Source organism: Heterodontus francisci, chromosome 2 (assembly GCF_036365525.1).
Source record: "Heterodontus francisci isolate sHetFra1 chromosome 2, sHetFra1.hap1, whole genome shotgun sequence".
Lineage (NCBI taxonomy): Eukaryota > Metazoa > Chordata > Chondrichthyes > Heterodontiformes > Heterodontidae > Heterodontus > Heterodontus francisci.
The window spans coordinates 206,860,400-206,882,961 of record NC_090372.1 but is presented as its reverse complement, the minus strand read 5'-3'; the positions used below and the strand labels follow the sequence as shown (position 1 = coordinate 206,882,961).

At 43.8% G+C, this 22,562-nt stretch overlaps 1 protein-coding gene across 1 annotated transcript in view; it reads right to left on the bottom strand.

The window, feature by feature from the left end:
• Nucleotides 1–22,562, bottom strand: part of LOC137380250 (tetratricopeptide repeat protein 21B-like) — a 173,307-nt gene that overhangs the window by 108,799 nt on the left and 41,946 nt on the right. Inside the window, exons 7-10 of the mRNA XM_068052110.1 lie at nt 21,652–21,809; nt 18,468–18,552; nt 8,032–8,130; nt 7,244–7,436 (exon numbers count right to left, since the gene is read on the bottom strand). Of these exons, the coding sequence (XP_067908211.1) occupies nt 7,244–7,436; nt 8,032–8,130; nt 18,468–18,552; nt 21,652–21,809 (535 nt within the window). The remainder of the gene's footprint in view (nt 1–7,243; nt 7,437–8,031; nt 8,131–18,467; nt 18,553–21,651; nt 21,810–22,562) is intronic.

Sequence of the window (22,562 nt, the reverse complement as noted above, 5' to 3'; positions counted from 1 at the left end):
CTGTACAGATCATTTATAAAAGAATCTATGGATTTGCCTATCTTTTGGACTCGCGTGTTAAATTTTGCTCTTTCCATAATTTTGTTACTGCGTAAGTTGAAATATTTGTCAAAGGCTTGTAGCACATCCTCAAATTTATCAGAAGCCTCATTTATCCCTTGCGTCACAATCATGTCGTCTGCAATTGCATCCATAAAGTATAAGAGGGTATTGCTGGGCAGCAATCCTAAATTGTAGGAATCTTTTCCTAAATTGTAGGAATCTTAAGGAGCAATTTTGTACCTGATTAGGTCCTTCTTGATTGTGGAAGCTTTCAGGCATTCTGAATTTCGAATCCATTGCTTTCTTAGGCTTTGTTAGGATTTTTAGGGTGTTCCCCTTTCTTTTTAAATCATTTTGGCTTTAATGGAGGTGCTCGTGCTCTTTCTGGGGATTTCCTGCACTTTCTGGGAGTTCCCATGTTTTCTCTTCACAGTCTGGTTGAGTAATGGCTGCTGACTCCGCCTAACTCCTGATTCGCCTTTTCGTTAGGGATCGACCTCTCTCCATGCTTTTTCCAACCCAGTGCGCTGTTATCTAACAATAGCCACTTTTAAAATTCTTTCACCCGATCCTGGACCGTCGCCCATCACTGAGAATCAAAACCCGATCGTTGGACCTGGATGTTTCTTTGCAGACCACCACACTTCTCTGGTGCAGTCTGAATACCTGCATGGTTGACTCATGACTGTCCGCGTCTTCTTCGGCTATGGAGCAGCTCTGGAGCTCTTTGCAGTCCACCAACGAGATCTGCTGTCTCTAGGCGCTACTTCACGAGGTAAAATGTTCTCAGTACTCTCTGGTCGTTTTAACACCAGTTCCACCATGTTGTGTGTTGTTGTTGTAGTGGTAGTGTAGTTAGAGCGTTCTTAATAAAGCCTTGGAGTCAAGATTAGGTCACCTGCTAGAAAATGGGATTAGAACAGATAGGTGCTTGATGGCCGGCATGGACAAGATGGGCCGAAGGGCCTGTTTCTGTGCTGTATAACTCAATGACTGTATGACTCTAACTAATAACTCTTACTATTTACACATCTCTATTTACACTCTCCTCAAAACTCTCTAGCTAGCATCCTTCGTGCCGCTACTCTCCTCTTCCAAAGCTCCTTACCATGTGACTGTTACATCATAATCACTACAGTGGGAGGTGTTGCTCTCACTGTCTCCAACATTAACCCTTTCAGGTCCTTATACTACAGTATAAGTACACCCACAATGCTGTTAGGAAGGGAGTTTCAGGATTTTGACCCAGTGATAGTAAAAGAATAGCAATATAGTTCCAAGTCAGAATGGTGTGTGACTTGAGGGGACCTTGCAAGTGGCGGCGTTCCCATGATGCTACTGCCCTTGTCCTTCTAAGTGGTAGAGGTTGTGGGTTTGGAAGGTGCTGTCGAAGGAGACTTGGTGAGTGAAAGCCAAAGTTCAAATAATGTTGGTGTCCAAATTATCCCATCATTACTTAGAAGGAAATACTGAAGTAGCATTTTAGTAGCATGTGATCACATTTATCAGAAATGTCCTAAAGCATTTCACATCGAATTAATGTGTTGTGCAGCTGTTTTATGTGTGAATCGAGGAATCCTGCAATTATCTATTTATGTGTCAAAAGGTGCACTAATCTCCTTTCATAAAGAGTTTGAACAATTGAAAGTGAATAAGCACAATTTAGGGGACCCAAGTTCAAATCCCATTTGGTTTATTCATTCACCCTTGGGCTCCCTGAGGAAGTAGTATGACCCAGTTTGAGGTCCTCAGTACCACCAAGTAGCCCAATTTCAGTACTGCTGCTCCTATAGTGCAGCCAAGGGAAGCAGTGAGGGGATACAGTTGCCTGGGTGAGACATTTGCCAGAGTGAATTTGGAAATTTGGTGCACATGGGAATTCGGTGCAGAGGGGCTCCTTTACCTAACTTTTTCAGCCTCCAGCAATTGGTGAGTCTTCTTCCTCTGACTCCAAGGTAGGTTAGTGCAACTTTCCATTCCTTCAACTTGAATTATTAACAAATTGACTCAAAAAAGATTGTACAGAGATGGCAGGGCCAGTGGTGTGCTGCAACTTCAGCATATGGGAATCTGTGGAATGCACTGCAATCCCAGACAACCATGTCTGCAGTAAGTGTCTGCAGCTTGCATGACTTCAGCTCAGAATTGCTGAGCTGGAGACTGAGTTGCAGACATTGCAGAGCATCAGGGAGGGGAAGAGTTACCTGGACGCTTTGTTCCAGGAGGCAGTCACACCCCTTAGAGTAGGGAGAACATTAGAGATGGCCAATGGTCAGGGAGAGGAGGGTGTGACTGCAAGTGAGGCAAGTAGGGGGAATCAGCATGTAGTGATGGAGCAGCCTCAGCCCCTGACCTTGTCCAACAAGCATGAGGTCCTTGCTACCTGTGTGGATGAAGAGAAAAACTGCAAGGTGGATGAGCGGACTGACCATGGCACCATGGTGAAAGATGCCATTCCAGTGGGGGGAGTGAAGAGGAATGTGGTAGTGATAGGAAACAGTTTAATCAGGGGGATAGATACTGTTCTCTGTAGCTGCATCTGGGAGCTCCGACGGCTGTGTTGCCTGACTGGTGCCAGGGATAAGGACATCTCCTCATGCTTGGAGAGGAAACTGGAGTCGGAGGGGGAGGAGTTGTCGTGGTCCATGTCGGAACCAATGACATAGGTAGAACCAGAAATGATGCTCTGCTTAGAGAATTTGAGGAGTTAGGGTCCAAACTAAAACGCAGAGCATCAAAGGTAATCATCTCCAGATTGTTACCTGAGCCACGCACAAATTGGCACAGGGTCAAGCAGATTAGAGAACTAAATGTGTGGCTCAAAGAGTGGTGTGGGAAGAAGAAGTTTCAATTATTGGGGCACTGGCATCAGTACTCAGGGAAGAGGGAGCTATTCCATTTGGATGGATTTCATTTGAACCGGGCTGAAACCAGTGTCCTGGCCAATCGCATAACTAGGGTTGTGGACAGGGCTTTAAACTAACAGAGGAGGGGGAAGGTTTGGGTAAAGGTAAATTTAGAAATCCAAAGAGACAGGTCAGGGCATCAGTGCATGATAGTGATGTGGGTAACTCCCAACAGAATGGGACAGGAAGGGACAGAGATTTTAACAAAAATTGTACATTGTTAAATAAGGTCATTGCAGGGAACAGAGGTAAAAAAATGAAATTGAAGCTCCTTTATCTGAATGCACGGAGCATGTGGAATAAGATGGATGAACTAGTGGCACAAATAGAAGTAAATGATCTAGATCTAATTGCCATTACTGATACATGGTACAAGATGATCAAGGTTGGGAGATAAATGTTCCAGGGTACACAATATTTCGGACAGACAGACAGAATGGCAAAGGAGGAGAGGTAGCCCTGATAGTAAAGGATGGCATAAGGACATTGATAAGAAGGGATCTGGCCTCAGAAGATCATGAAGTAGAATCAGTGTGGGTGGGAATTAGGAATAGCAGGAGTCAGAAAATACTAATGGGAGTAATTTACAAGCCCCCTAACAGTAGTTGTATTATTGGACAGGAGATTAAACGGGAAATTATTGGAGTGTGTAAAAAAGGTAATGTTTTAATTGTGGGGTCTTTAATCTGCATATAGACTGGGACAATCAAATTGGCAACAGTGGTCTAGAAGATGAATTTGTAGAATGCTTTCGTGACAGTTTCTTGGAGCAATACGTTGTAGAACTGACTAGGGATAAAACTATCTTAGTTCTCGTATTGTGTAATGAAGCAGGATTAATAAGCACTGTCATAGTAAAAGATCCACTGGGAAATTGTGATCTAATGCCATTGAATTTCATGTTAAGTTTGAAAATGACACATTTCAATCACAAACAAGAATCTTAAACTTAAACAAAGCCAATTATGAAGGTATAAGGGGAGAACTGGCTACGGTTATTTGGGTAAATAGACTGGAAGGTATGGCAGTAAATGAACAGTGGAAAACATTTAAAGAAACAATTCAAAGGGTTCAACAAAAGTACATTCCATTCAATAACAAAAACTCGTCGACAAACACCCATCCATGGCTCACTCAGGAAGTTAAGGAGAATATTAGACTAAAAGAAGAGGCTTACAATGTTGCAAAAAATAGTAGCAAGTCTGAGGATTGGGAGTATTTTGGAAACCAGCAAAGGCCAACCACAAAGGGAAAAAAATAGAATATGAGAGTAAACTAGTCAACAATATAAAAACAGATTGTAAGAGCTTTTATAAGTACATAAAAAGGAAGAGAGTAGCTGAAGTGGACGTTGGTCCCTTAGAGGCAGAGACAGGAGAAATCATCATGGGAAATGAGGAAATGGCAGAGGCATTGAACAAATATTTTGTGTCCATCTTCACAGTACTTGACACAAAGTTCCATTCTAGAAATAGGCAGTAACCTAGAGGCTAAAAAGAGTGAGGAAATTAAGGATATTGATATCAGTCGAGAAAAAGTATTGGATAAACTTGAGGGACTAAAATCTGCCAAGTCTCCGGGACCAGATGACCTACATCCTAGGGTTCTAAAAAAGATAGCTGCAGAGATAGTGGATGCGCTGGCCACGATTTTCCAGAATTCCTTAGATTCAGGAATGGCCCCGTCAGATTGGAAGTTGGCAAATGTTACGCCGCTTTTCAAGAAAGGAGGTAGAGAGAAAACAGGGAACTACAGGCCTATCAGTCATTGGAAAGATGCTGGAAACTATTATTAAGGAAATATTAACATTGCACTTGGAAAAGCATAGTATGATTAGAACAAATCAGCATGGTTTTACTAAGGGAAGATCCTGTTTGACAAATTTATTTGAGTTTTTTGAGGATGTAATTAGTAGGGTAGATAAAGGGGAACTAGTAGATGTAGTATACCTGGATTTTCAAAAGGCATTTGATAAGGTACCACATAAAAGATTAATAGGCAAGATAAGAGCTCATGGTGTTGGGGGTAATATATTAACATGGATAAAGGATTGGTTAACAGACAGGAAGCAGAGAGTGAGCATAAATGGGCATTTTCAAGTTGGCAGGCAGTGAATCGTGGGGTGCAGCAAGGATCAGTGCTGGGGCCTCAGCTATTTACACTCTATGTTAATGACTTGGATGAAGAGACAGAGAATAATGTATCTAAGTTTGCTGATGATGCAAAGCTCGATGGAAAGGTAAGCTCCGGGGAGAATGTAGAGAGGCTGCAAAGAGATATAGACAGGTTAAGTGAGTGAGCAACAAGATGGCAAATGGAGTATAATATAGGGAAGTGTGAAGTTGTTCACTTTGGTCATAAAAATAGAGAAGGGGAATATTTTTTAAAAGGTGTGAAAGCAGTAAGTGTTGATGTTCAGACAGACTTGGGGGAACTTCTACAAGGAAAGCACAAAGTTAACGTGCAGGTGATGCAGGCTATTTGGAAGGCAAATGGCATGTTGGCCTCAATTGCAAGAGGATTTGAGTACAGGAATAAAGAAGTCTTACTAGAATTGTACAGGGCTTTGGTGAGACCGCACCTGGAATACTGTGTGCAGTTTTGGTCGCCACTTTTAAGAAAGGATATACTTGCACTGGAGGCAGTGAAGCGAAGATTTACTAAATTGGTCCCTGGGATGAGGGGGTTGTCCTATGATGAGAGGCTGAGTAAATTGGGCCTATATTCACTGGAGTTTAGTAGGATGAGAGGTGATTTAATTGAGACATACAAGATTCAGAAAAGGTTTGATAGGGTAGAAGCTGAGAGATTGTTCCCACTGGTCAGGGAATCTAGAACACGGTGACACAGACTCAGGATAAGAGGTCAATCATTCAGGACTGAGATGAGGAGAAATTACTTCAAAAGGTTGTGAATCTTTGGAATTCTCTACCCCAGAGGGTTGTGGATCCTCCATCGTTGAATACATTTAAGTCTGGGATAGATAGATTTTTGGTCTCGCAGGGAATCAAGGGATATGGGGAGCAGGCAGGAAAGTGGAATTGAAGCCCAAGATCAGCCATGATCGTATTGAATGGCGGAGCAGGCTTGATGGGCCATATGGTCTACTTCTGCTCCCATTTCTTGTGTTCTTGTGTTCTTAGAGCCATGATACCCTACAAGGAAAGAGGGAAAACCCGAGATAATTATCCCTGGGTTGTCCCAGCTATGACGGAGGCCTGGGAAACTTGCAAAATACCACAAGCGATTTACATTAATCTAAAGCTTGTTGTCCGAAGCATTCTTATCTTAGTCTCCTTGATCTGCACTTTTGGCAACAGCTGCTGAGGTAACATGAGAAATTAGGTGACTACAAACTATGAAGCCACTTAAGGATAGAGATATCAGTCATGCTAATTGAGGAATGTTTAAGGATGTTTAAGGATAGAGATATCAGTCATGCTAATTGAGGAATGTTTAAGGATGTTTAAGGATAGAGATATCAGTCATGCTAATTGAGGAATGTTTAAGGATGTTTAAGGATAGAGATATCAGTCATGCTAATTGAGGAATGTTTAAGGATGTTTAAGGATAGAGATATCAGTCATGCTAATTGAGGAATGTTTAAGGATGTTTAAGGATAGAGATATCAGTCATGCTAATTGAGGAATGTTTAAGGATGTTTAAGGATAGAGATATCAGTCATGCTAATTGAGGAATGTTTAAGGATGTTTAAGGATAGAGATATCAGTCATGCTAATTGAGGAATGTTTAAGGATGTTTAAGGATAGAGATATCAGTCATGCTAATTGAGGAATGTTTAAGTCGCTGATATAAATTTGCTTTCTCCACTATCTTGGCAGAGGCGTTAGCATGTTTAAAATGAACGAGCTAACACTTCAGTTAAAATAACGGCTGGAGAAATTTGGTATGAGTATGTTCAGTGTTTTCACACGACATCTACAGCAGTAATTTCTACCTTATACGTCTGTCTGTCCTGACATGGTTTAAATCTTCCAAATTTCCAGGCCCAAAAGTTATGATCGCTGGAAATTTCCGATCGGTTCATTCATTTATGCAGTCTTCAATATCTATACATTTGTGCTGATTAAGTCTAAAGATTGTGGAAAATTGAGATATTGAGCATGCATTGGTCAAGAGGGATTTGAGGAGGAATTTTTTTTTTGTTGTGCCCAAATTGGCTATCTTTGCATATTATTCTTGTTCAATCTATAACAGGTGGAACTCCTCTCCACTACTTTCAGATGCATGATTCACCATCCCAAGATTTTTGAGAAACCTTCCAGCTTGCACACCTGTCAGTGCAGGCATGTTGGTTTCATCCAGTTTCATTGTGTCTGTGTACTGCTTCACTGCATCCCGCAGTTTATCCTGGAGAAGTAGTTGGAAACCCAGCTCAGTGGCAATCTGTGCATCTGTGGGGGCCATGTAGAGTGCACGCTCCACCAGACTGTACGTCTGATCCAAAATAGTCTGGTTTCTGCCACACTGTCAGAGATATAAAATGTATAATAGGTCAAATCTGCATCAGCAAAAAAAAATCATCAAAAGGGAATTGGATATATATTTGAAGAGGGAAAAAATGCAGGGCTATGGAGAACATATGAACATACATACGAATTAGGAGCAGGAGTAGGCCACTCGGCCCCTCGAGCCTGTTCCGCTATTCAACAAGATCATGGCTGATTTGAAAAAAATTCCTCCAGCTGCCATTGTGGGATTTGAACCCATGTCCCCCATGGCATTAGCCTAGGCCTCTGGATGACTAGCTCAGTGACATTCCCACTACGCCACCATCTCCCAGCAGGGGAGTTGGACTAACTGGATAGCTCCTTCAAAGAGCCGGCACAGGCACGATGGACAGAATGGCCTCCTTCTATGCCATATGATTCTATGATTTTTGTAAAGAATCTATGTTTTATCTTAAAACTTACAAAATAAAATTCAAAGCATGAATTCTCACATCATAGAAATTAAAATTAGAATTTAGCCTCACTAGACTGTGGTTTTTGCTCCAGTACTTTATATAGAACAGCTCATGATAAGGCCAAATGGTCAAAATGAGAAAAATTGTTTTACTTACCATTCTGCTTAATAAAACAGCTACACGTTGATAAAGCTTTGGATTTTGAGGTTCCCTTTTCTCCAAGGCACTAATGAGTTGTTTCACGTAATTTTCAGCCTAGGTTAATACATAGATTGTAAAAATATATAAAAATGGTACATTGAATCCAGCGCAATGTCTGTCTCCAGACACTTCAGGGATTTTCCCTATGACGACCCCCATCCCTCCAACCCGAACTTCAGTTTTGCATGGGAATGATTCAATACTTGATCGAATGCTGCCTTGATAATGGGGTCAACAACTCTCACTTCTCTTGTGGCATTCAGCTCTTGTTCCCATGTCTGGATTAAGGCTGTAATGAGGTCTGGAGCTGAGTGGTTTTGGTAGAATCCAATCTGAGCATTGGTGAATATGTTGTTGATAAATAGGAGATGATGAAACTATTGATGACTCCTTCCATCACCTTATTGATGATTAGTAGCTGGTTGATAGGATAGTAATTGGCCGCTATGAATTTCTTATGTTTTATGTCTAGGACATAACTGGGCAATCTTTTACAGTGATGGGTAGATATCAATGTATTGGAACAGCATGGCTAGCGGAGAAGTTAGCTCTGCTGCACAGGTCTTCAAAGCTACAGCTGGGATGTTGTCAGGTCCCATAGCCTTTGCTGTATCCAGTGCAACTTGATGTGTCTTAATGTCACACAGAGTGAAACAAATTGGCTGAAAATTGGTATCTATGATGGTTAGGCCCTTGGGAGGAGGCTGAGCAGGTTCATTCATTCATTCTGCACTTTTGGCAAACACTTGTGGGGTGCATGCTGCGCAACTTTCCCATCAAAGGAGGCAAGGGCAGGAGGAAGACCACTACCTTGAGGCAGGAGCCAAGCAACATGAAGAGGAGTAAAAAAGTACTGTATTCCCACTGAACCACTTTTGCAATCAATATCCAGGCCCTCAGAGAAAAGTGCGTCCCTGAGTACCCAGCCACCCATGGCATTATCTGTCTTCTCCGCATCTGCATCATAGTGGCCAAATCCATATTCTTCAAAATTGGCCTCCGCTCTGACTCAAAAAGAATGGTTAATTCACAATTACCTATGGTAACCTTACATTATGCCATTGAGAACAAAACTCTCTAGACACATTTGAAATAAATTGTATTCAAGTTTAATTCCATAAAGAGTAATCATGGCTAGTTATTTTTAGCCTGAGGCTTTCCCTCAGTGTCAGTGTGTGATTTATGTGCAGCAAACAAGAACATAAAATAGTGTCCCTTCAGTGAAGAGGGGGCATAGATTTAAAGTGATTGGTAGGAAATTAAAGGGGAGATGAGGAAAAACCTTTTCACCCAGAGGGTGGTGGGGGCCTGGAACTCACTGTCTGAAAGGGTAGTTGAGGCAGAAACCCTCAACTCATCCAAAAGGAGTCTGGATATGCACCTTAAGTGCCGTAATCTGCAGGGCTACGGACCAAATGCTGGAAGGTAGGACTAAAATAGGTGGATCGTTTTTCGGACGGCACAGACGCGATGGACCAAGTGGCCTCTTTCTGTGCCTTAAACTTGCTATGATTCTATGATTCCTGATGCTTGTCTAGTCGCTGAAGTAAATGAGGAGGCTGCCCGCCAAGACCTTGTTGCTGGGAAGGAATGTTGGGATGAGATGATGATCACATTCCTTGCTCCTTCATCACAAAATGAACCCGTAGCTGCTCCCTGCTCACCCTCTGACAAAGTGGAGTTGACTGAAAGGGCTTGATGTCACATCGCCCTGAGTAGCAGCAGCTACACCTAATCTCGGCTGCACATCAAGTGCAGTACTGAGGGAGTGCTGCACTGTCAAAGGTGTCGTCTCTCAGATGAGTCTTTAAACTAAGGCCCCGTGCTCTTTCAGGTGGACGTTAAACAAAAATCCCATGGCACTATTTTAAAGAAGAGCAGGGGAGTTATCCCTGGTGTCCTGGGCAATATTTATCTCTCAATTGACATCACAGAACAAAACAGATTATCTGGTCATCAACACATTGCTGTTTCTGAGAGCTTGCTGTATGCAAATTGGTTGCCGCATATCTGATAGTACAACACTTTGTGGCTACACTTCAAAAGTACTTCATTAGCTATAAAGTTGGAACGTCCTGAGGTCGCAAAAGGCACTCTATAAATGTAAATCTTTCTTTCTTTACTCTAACCATGGTCTCAGTAGGTGGTGGAGGTGGGGTCATTGAATATTTTTAAGGCAGAGGCAGATAGATTCTTGTTAGGTAACGGAATCAAAGATTATAAGGGGTAGATGGGAGTGTGGAATTCCAGTCAGAAACATATCAGCCATGATCTTATTGAATGATGGAGCAGGCTTGAGGGGCCGAATTGTCTACTTCTGCTCCTAATTCGGATGGTCGTATGGCATGCCCTCAGTAAGTTCAATTATCTGCTACAAAGCAGACATCCAGGCAGCAGTGATGGCAGTAAAGCCCTGTGTAATGGATCTGTCCATCCAATCCCCCAATCGTAGACTGGACTATATATTTGAGCCTTTGAGTTGGAATATTGAAGTTTGCCGACAACACAATGATACCGACAGTGGAACGGACATATGTGACAGATGCAATTTGATGCTGAGAAGTGTGAGGTGGTGTCTTTGGAGGAACAAGAAGGAATGGAAAATATAAACTCAATAGAAAAATGCTGATGCTTGATGAATGCAGAAACTTTGGACTTGCAAATACATAACTCCTTGAAAGGGTGAGTGCAGATAGATAAAATGATTCTTGTGCAGGCCTCCATGACAACAATATGAGTAGTCACGGGACTTGGGCCCACCATGTGATGGGCCTCAGTCACTAGCAGAATGATGGATGGAAATGTGTAACCAGTGGAAGCCCTCCACATTTGTCAAACCTTTGTTGGCGCCTTCTCTACTGTCTGAAACAAATATTGTTGCTCAGGTGGCATCTTTCCTTTGAATATAGACCCAGGGCTTTGCAGTTGAAGGACTCGAGCTGTGACCCTTTGTACTGCAGGCTCTTTCTCTTCCCCCACCACTGTCTGTTCCTGTTCAAATATCCTCTGTCCATCACCCAGTTAACCAAGTTCAAAACCCCATGCTGGTGGATGTGCCCATGCTACTGCTTGCTGTGCATGGACTAGATGGTGTCATGGCAGCTGGCTTGAGACCTTCAACTTCTTTGAGGTGTCATGAAGGTGCTTCCATTATTAATATTTTTTTGAGGACTCATGTTTAAAAGATTGTGAAAATTGGTTCATTTGAAAGACTGAGGAGATGCCTTTTTTAAAGGTTACTGGAAGGACACTTTGGATTTTTTTTTAAATCACTTACTGGAAGAGACAATGAAGAGCTAAATAAACCTAAGGAGCCTTGCTGACTATTGGAGTTGTTTACAGAGAAGTCACATGCCTAGCCTTATGGTTGTCAGGAGTTTCTGCCTTTCTGATTTGAGCTTGGACTGTTTGAATGTTCAGTTGGTGTGTATCCTGCTAACAGAGAAGCCACCCAACTCATCCTTTTCCACGTGCTTTGGAAAATCTTCTGAGAATCCAGTGTAATAGCTGAAAAAACTCATGCAGTATGACTCCCGAAAAGCCTGCAAGACTACTCCTCGACGTCTCTTGAACAAAACTGCTCCAGAAAAGTCCCAGTGACAGATGTCTAGGTGTAACCGGATGCCAGACTAAAGGCCATCTGGAACATTCTATATCTTATCCTTTTTCTTCAAGAATTGACAATAACTTGGCCAAAGTTTTTTTTAATTGTTCTCTGCACAGCCGGTTTCTTCATTTTTCTTTACTTTTCCTGTAACCAATGTGTGTGCATGTGCATGTTAGGATATTTTAAAGGCTGTATGTGCTGACAACACAACCACTAGGTGGAGCAGTACTTGCACATGCACAAATGCAGCCTCATGCACTGAAACATCACTGTCTATGACATTTTTGGCAGCAGCCTATAGTAAAGATGGCGCTGCTCAATTTATCACAAAAACAAATGAAACCCAAATGCCCACAGAGGCTCCGATCGCCACCTTCATCCCACCCCCAACAGTACCCCACTCCCTCCTGACATTGCGCTTCTCTTCACCGCTGCCTCCCGCGTCCGTCTGCTTGCCGCTTGCTCCATGCCTTGCCACTTCTCCCAGCTTGGCCACTTGTTCTCCGCTCCACCCCCGACCTGTGGGCCACATGCCCCCAGCCATGCTGCTTCATCCCCTCTGGTCCTCACTCCCACCCACTTCTGTTCCCGGCTCCGTCCTGCTCAAAGTTTCCCTCCCTCCCTCTCGTCAATCTCTCTCTCCTTTGCTTCCCCCGCGTGGTAGGTGGGGGGGCGTGAAGCGGGAAGCAAGTGGCTGAGTGGGTGAGAAGTGGTGAGGTGGGGAGCGAATGGCCCACAGGTAGGTTGGGGGGGGGGGGGGTGGTGGTGAAGCGGGGAGCAAGCGGCCGAGGGAGGAGGAGTGGCATGGCGGGGAGCAAGTGGCCCACAGGTAGGTGAGGGAGGGCAAAGTTGGGAGCAAGCGGCCAAGGGGGGAGAAGTGGCGAGGCGGGGAGCGAGCGATGAGCAGTCATTGCAGTACAGGATCACATTTTCACGCACATGCACAAATTAGTCCTGGTAAGCTGGATGCTGACGTAGGCTACGGATGCGCAGCAACATACTGACAGCCAGGATCTGTTTTGCCCAAGTGTGAAGCTAGCTGGGAGGGCTCTGATGCCGTCAGCGCTGGGCTGCATTGTTTGGAGTCACTTTGTATTTTAAAAGGGTAGATATTTATACTTTCATACTTCAAACTGTGTTAATAAGCTTCTCATCTTTATTGAATAAATTTTGGTTTATAATAAATCAACAATTTTGTTATTTAAAGAAACATGGTTGGCGGATTTTTATTCTGAAACTAATATAGATAAAGTATATAATTGGCTGTATCGCTAACTGGATAAAACATTTAAATATATGTTGTGACCAGTGCTGTAGTGGAACTCGACAGAAGAGAACATATGGGTCTACTCTCGATCATCAGTAAAGTGATGGAAGGTGTCATCGACAGTGCTATCAAGCGGCACTTGCTTAGCAATAACCTGCTCAGTGATGCTCAGTTTGTGTTCCACCAGGGCCACTCAGCTCCTGACCTCATTACAGCCTTGGAGCTGAACTACAGAGGTGAGGTCAGAGTGTCTGTACTTAACATCAAGGCAGCATTTGACTGTGTGTGGCAGCAAAGAGCCCCAGCAAAACTGCAGTCAATGGGAATCGGGGGAAAACTCTATGGTGGTTGGAGTCATACCTAGCACGGAGGAAGATGGTTGTGGTTGTTGGATGTCAATCATCTCAGCTCCGGGAAGTCACTGCAGGAGTTCCTCAGGGTAGTGTCCTAAGCCCAACCACCTTCAGCTGCTTCAATGACCTTCCTTCAATCATAAGGTCAGAAGTGGGGATGTTCACTGATGATTGCACCATGTTCAGTATGATTCGTGACTCCTCAGATACTGAAACGGTCCGTGTAGAAATGCAGCAAGACCTGAACAACATCCAGGCTTGGGCTGATAAGTGGCAAGTAACATTTGCACCACACGAGTGCCAGGCAATGACCATCTCCAACAATAACTATCTCCCCTTGACATTCAATGGCATTAGGATCACATGAATCCCCCACTATCAACATCCCATTGACCAGAAACTGGAGTAGCCATATAAATACCATGACTGCAAGAGCAGGTCAGAGGCTCAGAATCCTGCAACAAGTAACTCACCTCCTGACTCCCCAAAGCCTGTCCACCATTTACAAGGCACAAGTTAGGAGTGTGATGGAATGTTCTCCACTTGCCTGGATGGGTGGCAGCTCCAACAACACTCAAGAAGCTTGACACCATCCAGGACAAAGCAGTCCACTTGATTGGCACCCCATCCACAAACATTCACTCACTCCACTACTGATGCACAGTGGCAGCAGTGTGTACCATCTACAAGATGCAGCAACACACCAAGGCTCTTTAGACAGCACTTTCCAAACCCATGACCTCCACCTAGAAGGACAAGGGCAGCAGATGCATGGAAACACCACCCCTTGCAAGTTCCCCTCCAAGCCTCACACCATCCTGACTTGGAACTATATCGCCGTTCCTTCACTATCGCTGTGTCAAAATCCTGGAACTCCCTTCCTAACAGCATTGTGGATGTACCAACCCCACATGGACTGCAGCTGTTCAAGAAGGCAGTTCACCACCTTCTAGAGGGCAATTAAGGATGGGAAATAAATGTTGGCCTAGCCAGTGACACCCACATCCCATGAACAAAAAAGAAAGAAAATACGGTTGAGAAGTAGCACGTGATTGAGTGCCTTTGTACACCAGTTAGGCATAAAGTGTTTTGTTGAAATGCATATGTGAGTGAATGAGTGAATGACTGAGTGAGTGACAAGGAAAAGGTGGTACAGCCCTGACCTCCTTGGGGCCCTCTAGCCTTCCCATGGTGCAGTCAATTTATTATAGCTTGCCCATACTGTATGAGCTGCCTGAATTGAGAGTTTCCTCTTTTGGTTTACCTAGCTCTCTTGGCTACAAGCAGTCTTGTCCAGCAAACAGATGGCTAAATTTTATGAGCCCTCTGGGATCAGGCAGGGAAGCAGAGAGGCCCATAAAGTTGCGAGGGAAGGCGGTCGGTGGGGGGGGTGGGGGGGGTGGCGGGGGGGTGGTGGGAGGTGACGAGGGGGGGCCTGGAAGGTGGAGTCGCCTTCCTGATGCCATTGAATTTAGTCGGGGGTGGGGAAGTTTAAGGACATCCTTCCCACCCAGAGGCCAAGTGAGACCCTTAAAAAATGGCCAATTAATGGCCACTTACAGGCCTCTTCCTGCTGCTGCTGGCATTTTACCAGCAGCGGGGGACCCTCCACCATGTGTGGAGGTTGCCCAGCAAACTCAGGTGACCTCTGTGTGTGCTGGTAGGGGACGGGCAATCTGTAGCCCATGGAGAGCCCCAGGCGGCAAATGCCGCACCTGCTCCACCACCCACACCCCCCTTTCCTCAACAACCCACTCACCACTCCACCCCTCACTGGGGTCTGCACCAACCTAACTGCTCTGAGGCTCCAAGCCTGCTTCTGGACTGGTGACTGCTGCTCTTCCAGCAGTGGCCACCATTCCTGGTGGCATTGCTGGGACTGCTGTGCTGCCAGCCCTCTGATTGACCGGCAGCTCTTGGAGGCGGGATCCTCATCCTTAAAGGGATGGAAATCCTGGCACCAGGCAGTTAATTGCCTGTGAAATGCAGCAGAGGGGTCCCCCGAATGACCAAGGCGGGGTTCCCCTCACCCTTTTGGCCGAGCATCAGGACCCCCACCAGCTGCATAAAATTCAGCTCAAAGAAGCAGTATATGATCCCCTTTAAATAGCAGCTGCAGCATCCTGTTCTCCCCTGCCACCACCACATCTCTCAATAGCAAGTTACTAGAACCAGGTCTGACCTGGGCTGGGAACTGCTCAAATATTTAATGTGGCCGGTCATGGAAAATCTAGGGTCATCAATGTAGGTACAGATGATACGTTGAGATACGGATCAACCATGTTTTAATCGAATGGTGGAGTGGCTCAAGAGGCTGAATGGCCAACTCCTGCTCCTAATTTGTATGTTCATATGTCTCACTCAGTGCTCCCAGGTCCCACCATTCAGCACTGACAATGAACAATAGTCTCTCACTCCCTCTCCAGATGGGAAATTACACAGTCAGAATCTGAATTTTCCAATCTAATTGGAGAAGAGATCCACTTCTCAACAAACCAATATGGGTGGATTGATAAAACAGGTCCACTGCAGTCTCACCTGTGGTCTGAACCTGGGAGTAAGTGAGGAAGAAGCCTTATGGTCTACGCAAGGTTGAGAAGGTAAGTGTGTAAACACGTGGCAGATTTTAATAAGTTGCCTTGTGAAGCTTCTTTTTGTTGTCAAACTTGGTACAGATTCGGGCAACCTCATGAGGGTAAATGGAATTGAGATACGCATCAACCATTATTTAATTGAATGGTGGCATAGACTCGACAGGCTGTATGGCCTCCTCCTATTCCTAACTGTTTGCATTGCAGCGTGTACTATTTCCACTTCAAGGAGCTGACGATGCGATCTACTCATTGTGTCCAGTAACAATTACTGTGCCAGCAAGAGGTTCTTGCTTGCTACGCGTTTCAAAAATCACATAAGCAGCTAGTGTTCTTGGCCACAAGACAGCACTCAACTTCTCTCACAACCTCTTTGCAACACATGTCCATTCTACTTCTGCTTGCAGCAAAAGGCTGCATTTCAGAGGAGGCAGTGCCTGCAGATGGAAGATCATTATAGCTCCTTAGGAGGAAAGGGGTCATCTAGGTTGTAGCATGGAGGGTAGATGAAGTGGGGAGCACGCAAAAACCCCTCCAAGCTTTTGACTGTTTTCCTGGTCTTTTCATTCTTGGGTCCATGGTGAGAGACAATCTGTCCCTTGATGCAGAGTTCGATACAAGCATAGGGAAAGCAGTTACCACCTTTAGCCAACTTGAAAAAAATGTGTAGGATAATACCAAGCTGACCCACAGGACCAAGCTGATGGTTTATAATACCTGTGATTGACTGTGAAACATGGGTGACTTACAGATACTAGGAAAAGAAGCTCAATAATTTCCATCTTTGCTGTCATTTATGGGTATATTGGAGCAGGACAAATCACATGGAGGCCCTAAATGTCGATTATTGCAATGGGAGGCACTAGCTGCCAAAAGAGGGAAATGGCAACACATCCTGTGGACTGGTGTGCACTACCATGATGATGACCAGTTGTGACAGCAGCTTGGCAAAAGTGCCAATGTCAAAACAACTCAGTGTTATTTGGCAGCTTCACTTGAGGCACTTGTGGCAGAACCTGCCTCTCAAGGATTGGCCTTAACAGCCATCAGCAAAGGTGCACCAAGAGAAGACATCCCACCTAAATGGATTGTTTGCTGCGTGTCCATCATCTTTTGTAGATGGAAGGATGCCAACCAACCATGTAATTCTTTAACTCCTTAATCACCCATTCACTTACTCCTCCTAATCTGAACAATGGAGTCTCTGTTTGAGCACACTGAAAGTATGTTCCATTAACCCAGTGGAAGCATAGGCCACATTGTATCCCTCCTCAGCTCTTGTTGCTTAGCTCATGCAGCAGGCAGCATGAGCCACAACTGCAAGCATATTTTTAGCCCACCATTAGTCATTCATGAGTGGAGTCTCAATGGAAGGAAGAGCCCTATACTTCCACTGTGTAGCAGTATTCCCATGTGCATGGGGTAATGGACTGCATTAATGTGGCCATACATACCTTCCCACGGAGGCCCTAAATGTCGATTATTGCAATGGGAGGCACTAGCTGCCAAAAGAGGGAAATGGCAACACATCCTGTGGACTGGTGTGCACTACCATGATGATGACCAGTTGCGACATGTATGGCCACATTAATGCAGTCCATTACCCCATGCACATGGGAATACTGCTACACAGTGGAAGTATAGGGCTCTTCCTTGTTGCTGGCTGCTTTCTACAGGAAAAACGATGTGATCACTGATCCTGCCAAAAAATCCATTGATAACTTATCATTTTCCTTATTTGCTCTTGGGGACATGAGTTACACCAGCAAAGCTGCATATATTGCCAGCCCTGGCGAGAATTAAGTGCCAACCACATGACGTGCTGTTGGAGTCACATGTAGGCCAGATCAGGTAGGGGTGGAAGGTTCACTTTCCTAAAGGACATTAGCAAACCACATGGGTTTTTACAACAATCTGGCAGCTTTCAAAGTAATTTTCCAGTACTCGCCGCATTTTCAGATTCAGCTCTATGGCATGCCATGGTGGGATTGTGACCTCTGGGTTGTTGGTGCTGTACCATAGCCATTAGACTGTGCACCTGTAACGAATGATGCTACAGTTACTGAAGGCTGGGAGATGTGATTGAGCTCTGCCAACTTGCTCCCTTACCTTCCAGAACATGCAAATAAAGCTGTTTGCCAAAATATCCAGAGATGTGCAGTCATTGATTTTTTGAAAAATGCAGTGCTGTCAGCAAGGCTCCCAAACATTTCCCTTACTTTTTTTAATCCAACTAAATGATGCAAAAAGCCATCAGTTTCTAAGCGACACAGCAATATACCTTTAACAGACAGGAGCTAATGGGCTGGCTTCCCCTTCAACACCTGTTTTATATGGGTGCTCAGTCATTTAGGTAGGTGCTCCCTAAATCTCTGGATTGCATTTTGGGGAGGTGCTTAATTTAAAATACCTTTGGGTCTCTGCATAGGCTCCTAACTCTGTATAGGGTGTGAAATAGGCCTCAGAGGTTCCGATAGCCAAAAAGCACTACTTCACCGTTTGGGACACCTGGCATTACACTGTGCTAATAAATCTGTATATTTCACTATCTGTAAGCTTCCTCAGCAACTCACCTCAGCCTGATCACCTTCTTTACAAAGCGCATGAAGACACAAGATTAGCAGCGCATCCACATTGGTGCCATCCTTCAGCATAATTCTTGATTCAATGAGGAGAAAAAGAAAGGTTTAGTAACTGTCAAGTCATCTTCTCTATTCTATTCATGTACATATTACATATAACAGTTACGAAAGTGCTTCCTTTTCTAATATTTTATTATTTTGAGGACTTGTGTTAAAACTGAAAAGATTCCATGGATGTGTTTTTTTTAAACCAAGCTCACTGACAGGACAAGATGTTGTTTGAAAAAGTCACCTGTGCTGGAGGCCACCTGTGATTTGGGCTCAGAAAACAGCAGAATCCTTGGTGACTTGGGGAAAAATGGTTAAAGAGAAGCCACACGTCAAGATTTGTGGAGGTCAGGAGGTCGACTCACTGTATGGGGTTTGAACATTGTTTTCAGTTTTGGTTGTGGTGTGAACTGTTTGAAGACAGTTGGTGTTTTCTTGCCAAGGAGAAAAGAAACCACCCAGCTCACCTCCTTCTCTACCTTTTTGAAGAAATCCAGCCAAGATTGTGTGGGAGAGGAAAACTATCCCTGGTGCCGTATAGCTCCTGAGGAGCTGAAAAAAAAAATCCTGTGATTCAAGTGTATGCTGGCGGAAAAACCTTGATGACACGTTTCTCCTAGAAAGCCTCCTAGAATAATTCTCAACATCTTCAGAACGGACCACTTCTGAAACAATTCTAGTGACCTGTCTCCGTATACCTGGATGCCAGACCAAAAAAGGGACAACCGACTTCCTTCCATTTCTCCTTTCTTTTTTGTCAAGAATTATCAATATTTGTCCGAAGTAGTTTTTTCTTTAAACTTTTTCTTCAACTTTTTTTTTGCAACAGACTTCTGCAGAGTCAATTTCAGTATTTTTTTCGTGAGTGAGTGTAGTTAGGGAACTTTTGAAAAAGGAACTTTCATATTTTAATTGGAGTATTAATGCTTTGCTTCATTACTGGTTAAGTCTTGTTTAAAATAAACTGATAATTTTGTTGTTTATTAAAGAAACCTGGTTGGTGTACTTTGTTCTGGGTTAAGAAAAATGAGTATATGATTGGCTGTATCAGTAAGCAGGTAAACATTTAAATAGATGTTGTGACCTGTGGAGAAGTGGGACTAGAAAAGACAGTGCACTCCTCCCGCCTCAGTCCTAACAACACGCACACTCCATGTATATTACACAATGGAATTGCTGTTTCTGATATAAATAGACTCAAATTTGTGATTATACCTGCAAGAAGGTAATAAGCACCTTATTATTCAAGTATTCATTAATTTGTTCATCAATAGATCATTTGATTTGTGGCTTTTTTTCCCCAACATATTCACTGTTTTATTTACGATATCGACATGCTGTCGCTTTTGCATTCCTACCCAACTGGTATCCAGTGGTATACATTGGGAGTCAGTAGCAGTCTAACGATGGACCACAATAAAGGCAAGAGGTGTGCAGTCACATCTACAAGGTACTCATATAGCTCTGGGTTTCACACCGGATGCAGCATTTAGTGTTCAGCTGGTATTCTCCTACCATTAATGATTTATATAGAACATGTAGCAAAACATCCCAAATGAACAGGAGAGGCTGAAAAATCAGACATGAAACAGGAATTGGGAGAAGAATTAGACAAGTAGATTGAGCAGATAGTTCCCGAGGACGCTTTTGAAAGCGAGATTGATAAAACAAGGCCAAGGTGACCAGAGTGCAGTGACCATAATAGGTGATGACGGTACCACCAAAATTCAAGACTCAGAAGAATGGAGATGTGAGGTGCGATCTAGGGTTGAAGTATGGTTCAGAAGTAGGATGGAGTGAGACTTTTGAAAATCTGGAGATTCTTTTTAAGGTGGCAACTGAGACACTGGCAGAGAAAACTGCAGGAATCAAGCCCAGATATAAATGAAGTGGTGAATAGAGTTTTGTTGGCAATGGGTGTGAAATAGGAACAGAATTGGCTGAAATCAGGGGTGGAAATAGACACAGTCTCATTGATGGATTTGAAGTTCAATTCAGGCTATTGGATTTAACTGAAGCATTCAACTCGAGAAGAGGGATAAAATACAATGCTAAGTTTCTGGCATAAGTGAACAAGATGATTCAGTTAGTGAGAATAAGTTCAGAGTAATCGATGACCTGCTATTGGACAAGCAATCCAATACAAGGCATTCAATAACTGTGGGACTAATAGTTGTGGTGAAGGTGTAAAGCTGATGTTATCAAACAGAAGGAAGCTGACACCATGCTTTCAGATGATGTCTCTGAGCAGCAGCATATATGTGAGGATTAGGAGGGGCCTGAGGATCAGACCTTGAGACAAAACAAAGGCAACCACAGGTATGGGAGAAGATATTGGAGGAAATGTATTGCCTGCACTGGACCAGGTAGACAGGAAGTAGACCACACAGGAGATGCAATAGAGGAGCATGGTGTGGTCAACAATATCGAAGACTGCAGATTGATCAAAGAGCCAAAAAGAGGTGCTGTGATCACAGTCACATGGATATTATTGGTTACTTTGATCAGGGTGGTCCCAGTGCTATGAATGAGGTGGAAAGTGAACTGAAAGGCTTTGAGGAGGCAAAGTTGGAAAAGATGGAACTGGGAGCTGATAATGCATTTGAGAACCGTGGAGATGAAGGGGGAGAGCAGAAATGGTGGTCATTGGAGAGGACTGATGGGCCAAGATTGGGCTTTTTGATATGTGGGCTGATGGCAACTGGTTTGAAGGAGAGTGGGGAGAAGCAAGAGGAGTAGGTAGTTGACATTGCCTGGAGTATCAAGCCAAGGAAAACAATAACTGAATGGTGAGGAGTTGGTTGGAAGAGGTGCGAGGGAACGCGTGGTAAATCTCATGGGGGATGGAGGAGCTGTGCAGAAGCAAGAAAGTATTCTGGGGTCAGGTGATGCCTAGAAGAAGCTCAAGTTTCAAACAACAAGCTTACCAAATGAGCCATTGGAAAACCTCTAAACTGGGACATAGAGAATAAAAAGCGTGTCATAGTACACAACCAATCAAGCACATTAGAAGCCTGATTTATGTCATGTATTAATCTGTGCCATGCACTGTTCATGTGTTGAGTCACAACAATAATCAAATTAATCCTATTGCATCCTTTTGTATTATCTCCTCCTCTACATTTACCTTTGTGCAGTTTCTAAAGTTTGATCCCAGTTGTTTTGGGCTAAAAACAGCTTCATCTTCAGAATGAGTGCTGGCAAGAATGCGGGAGATTTGGCAATAATCTGGTTGACTGTTTCCAGGCCAATCAGGAAATTCTGTTTCTTCTGAAGATAGCAGACCTGTAGTTCAAAAATCAGGAGTAGGGGCCAAGCCAAAGTTTATAGCAACAAAGCTCTTCAAGCAATTACTCAAAATACTATTGCCACGCAGGACCATGTAAAATTAGTTTCAATACTTTAAGGACAGCAGCTCACCACCACCTCTGCAAGGGCAATTAGGGTTGGGCAACATGTGCTCGCCTTGCCAGCAACATTCTCATCCCATGAAAGAAAAGAAATTCCATGTGATTAGTGCATAGCACTGTGGTTGACATCCTGAAATTGGTCAGTTCTCAATTCCAGACTGCCCATCAGGGGATGTGCTAAGCAGAGGCTGGTGATGTCCTCACTAGGGAGCGAATGAAAATTAAAGTATGTGTGAAGCAGTGACTCCCTCATAGGAACAGGAGTAGGCCATTTATCCTCTCGAACCTACTCTGCCATTCAATTATAGCTTGGCTGATCTGTATTGTAAATTCTATTTACCCGCCTTGGTTCCATATTCCTTAATAACCTTATCCAATAAAAATCTATCAATCTCAGTCCCTAGCCCCAACAACTTTTTGGAGTAGCGAGTTCCAGATTTCCACTACCCATTCAGTGAAAAAATATCACTGCAGAATGGCCTAACTCTAATTTTAAGGTCGTGCCCTTGTTCTGGGCAACTTGACCGGAGAACATAGTTTCTCTCTATCTACCCTACCAAATTCTTTTATGATCTTAACATTGCTCAATTAGATAACCCCTTACAAGCCTATTCTGTAATCTGCCCTC